The sequence below is a fragment of the Cibotium barometz genome, chromosome 32 (assembly GCF_041138505.1).
Source record: "Cibotium barometz isolate CiBa-2024 chromosome 32, ASM4113850v1, whole genome shotgun sequence".
NCBI lineage: Eukaryota > Viridiplantae > Streptophyta > Polypodiopsida > Cyatheales > Cibotiaceae > Cibotium > Cibotium barometz.
In genome coordinates this window covers 8,663,517-8,666,711 of record NC_141077.1, presented here as the reverse complement: position 1 = coordinate 8,666,711, position 3,195 = coordinate 8,663,517, and the positions used below count along the sequence as shown (strand labels likewise).

At 43.3% G+C, this 3,195-nt stretch overlaps 1 protein-coding gene across 1 annotated transcript; it reads left to right on the top strand.

The window, feature by feature from the left end:
* The first annotated feature begins 514 nt into the window (after window positions 1-514).
* On the top strand, window positions 515-2,818 carry LOC147619780 (pentatricopeptide repeat-containing protein At4g13650-like). The gene has a single exon (XM_086772766.1). It carries the CDS (start codon window positions 515-517, stop codon window positions 2,816-2,818), a length of 2,304 nt encoding a protein of 767 aa, XP_086628892.1.
* The last annotated feature ends 377 nt before the right edge of the window (window positions 2,819-3,195 follow it).

Here is a 3,195-nt window from a genome sequence, read left to right as displayed (position 1 = left end):
TAAATCTGGAGACCTGAGCATCGTCAGCACAGAGGGGGAGAGAGAGAGAGAGAAAGACAGGAGTTTTTTTTAGTTACGGCAAACATTTGTCTTTAATCAATTGAGTATGTAGCATGCCAATTGAATTTGGTGCTTCGTCCAAGTATTTATGAACAATGGCAAACTGCTAGGATTCGCAGCGTGCAGGCTATCAAGCAACGGCCTCAACTATCTTAGGTTTGGGCACCGGATTGCACAACATATCTCTACAAATGCCTCAGAACTCAAAAGGAATAATTTGGACTTGCAGGTAAAGCCCTCAACTTGTGCTTCTCTCTTGCAGTATTGTAGTGATTTAAAGGTCCTGGTGGATGGTCAGTACGTCCATCACCATCTAGTATTCACTGGACATGAAAGAAGTAAGTACTTGGGGAGCTTTCTTATGCAAATGTACATCAAGTGTGCGTCTCTTGAAGATGCAAGTGCTTGGTTTAGCCATATGTACGAGAGGAATCTCTTCTCATGGAATCTGATGATGGGGGCAGTGCCACAGCATCAGGATGTGGGTGGTGGCAGCCGCTTCACTCTGAAAATGTTTTTTCAAATGCAGCAGGAGGGAGTGATGCCAAATAGAGTCACATATGTCATCATTTTCTCGGCATGTGCCAGTCAGGCTGCCAAGGCAGAGGGCATACAAATGCATGCACGAATTTCTGGGAGCGTGCTTGAATCAGATGTTGTTGTGGCAAGTGCCATGATTAAAATGTATATCAAATGTAGCAGCATAGAAAAGGCACACCAGATGTTTGATAGAGTGACGGATAGGGATGCTATCATGTGGAATGCCCTACTTGCAGCTCATGTCAATCATGAGCATGGCAGAGAGGCCCTGCAAATGTTCTATCGGATGTCTGGGGAAGGTGTAATTCCCGACAAGGTCACCTTTGCCAGCATTCTTTCTACCTTTTCCAAAAACGAAGCCCTCGCTGATGGCAAGAAGATACATGCTTGCATCAAAAGTAGTGGATTATTGGACACAGACATAGCTGTGGGCAATGCACTTGTCAGCATGTATGGCAATTGTTGCGGCCTCAAGTCTGCACAAAACATGTTCAACGAGATACCTGAGCATGATGTGGTCTCATGGAACACTGTAGCTGCCATGTTTGTAAAGCAAGGTCTTCGACTGGAAGCTATTTGCCACTTTAGGCAAATGCACCAGCAAGGAGTGATGCCCGACAAGGTTACTTTCCTTAGTGTTCTTTCTGCATGTACCTTACAAGAGTTTTTATGTGAAGCCAAACGGATTCACACTGGCATCATGTACAGTGGCTTTGAAACAGATGTCTCTGTGAAGAATGTGCTTGTCCATGTGTATGGCAAGTGTGGCAAATTGGGTGATGCAGATATGGTTTTTGATTATGTGCATGAGGTCGATGTAGTGTCATGGAACGCTATAATATCAGCATATGCTCAATCAACACACAGCACGAAAGCTCTGCAACTCTTAGATCAGATGCGTCAAGAATCGGTTATTCCTGACAAGGTCACATATATTAGTAGTTTAACTGCATGCACTTGTGAAGAGGCCTTTGCCAGAGGCAAGCATATGCATACATGTATTGTAAACAATGGTTTTGAATCTGATGTGGTTATTTCTAATGCCCTTATTACTTTTTATAGCAAGAATGGTGGCCTGCAGGAGGCTCAGAGGATGTTTGACATGGCCAAGGAACACGATTTGGTTTCTTGGAATGCCATGATTGCAGCATACTCAAAACATGGCCATGGAAAAGGGGCTCTTGACTTGTTTAATAAGATGCAATGTAATGGGATAAATCCTGACAAGGTTACGCTTGTTGCTATTCTTGATGTGTTTGCTAACAAGAGAGCCTTAGCCAAAGGAAAGAAGTTGCACGCTTTCTTGTTGGATAATGGAATCAAGATGGATGTTGTTGTGGCTACGGCCCTTCTCAACATGTATGTGAAATGTGACAACTTGGAAACAGCCAAGGTGGTTTTTGATACAATGGCACAACGGAGTACAATTTCTTGGAACTCTATGCTAATGGCGTATTTTCACACTGGGCATTATGAGCAGGTCCTCCAACTCTTCTATCAAATGCAATGTGAGGGAGAAGTTCCAGATGAGGCCTCGTATATAACTATTATTTCTGCATGTTCCAATGAAGCATGCATTGCAGAGGGTGAGAGATTACACATACGTATTTTATACAGTGACTTTGAGTCAGTAAATGCATTTTTGAATGCCCTCATGGTGATGTATGGTAAATGTGGCGCCCTAGAGGTTGCACATGCAGTCTTCATCAAAATCTTGAATCCAGATCAGGCCTCGTGGAATGCTCTGATCGCTGCATATTCACAATATGGGCATGGATTGGAGGTTTTGCAACTGAATAACCAAATGCAGCATGTTGGTGTAGCTCCTGACAAAACGACCTTTATTTGTCTACTTTCCGCATGCAGCCATGCAGGTCTGCTACATGAGGGCCATAGTGTTTTAACCAGCATGAAAGGAGATCTTTCAGGCATATTCACTACAGAGCATTATGATTGCATGATAGACCTGTTTGGTAGGGCAGGATTGCTAGATCAGGCGGAAGCTGTTGCGAGCAACATGCCATTCCAGCCGACCGATATATCATGGTTGACATTGCTTGCTGCCTGCAAAACTCAGCTTGATGTAGAGCGGGCGGAATGTGTGGCCAAGCATACATTTGAACTGGACAAGGCAAATATCAACCCATACGTTATGCTGTCAAATATCTACACTGTGGCTGGTAGGGTGGGTGATGTAGGACAAGCTAGTGGCGGATGAGGGCTAAGAGACTCATAGAAGGCAAAGAAGAGTCTATGCCTTTCATGTGGAAAGGCATATTTGGCATGCTTACCAAGTTGACATGCTTCATATACTTTGTGCATACAATCAACCTTAAACTTTGGCAAACTTGCAACAATATTTTGGGCTTGCATCTAGACTTTAGTTTCATCACCACTATATATTCACATGACCGATGCGCTTATGTTATATGACAGTATTTGCGATGACACCTGTCCTATATGCAAACATCATTGTCTTCACCTCATACAATCAACCTTAAACTTTGGCAAACTTGCAACAATATTTTGGGCTTGCATCATAGACTTTAGCTCCACCACCGCTATATATTCACATGACTGATGCACTTATATCAT

What these genes read in the sequence shown, in the direction of transcription:
- LOC147619780 (XM_086772766.1), top strand. Translation starts at nt 515, where the DNA reads ATGGGGGCAGTGCCACAGCATCAGGATGTGGGTGGTGGCAGCCGCTTC.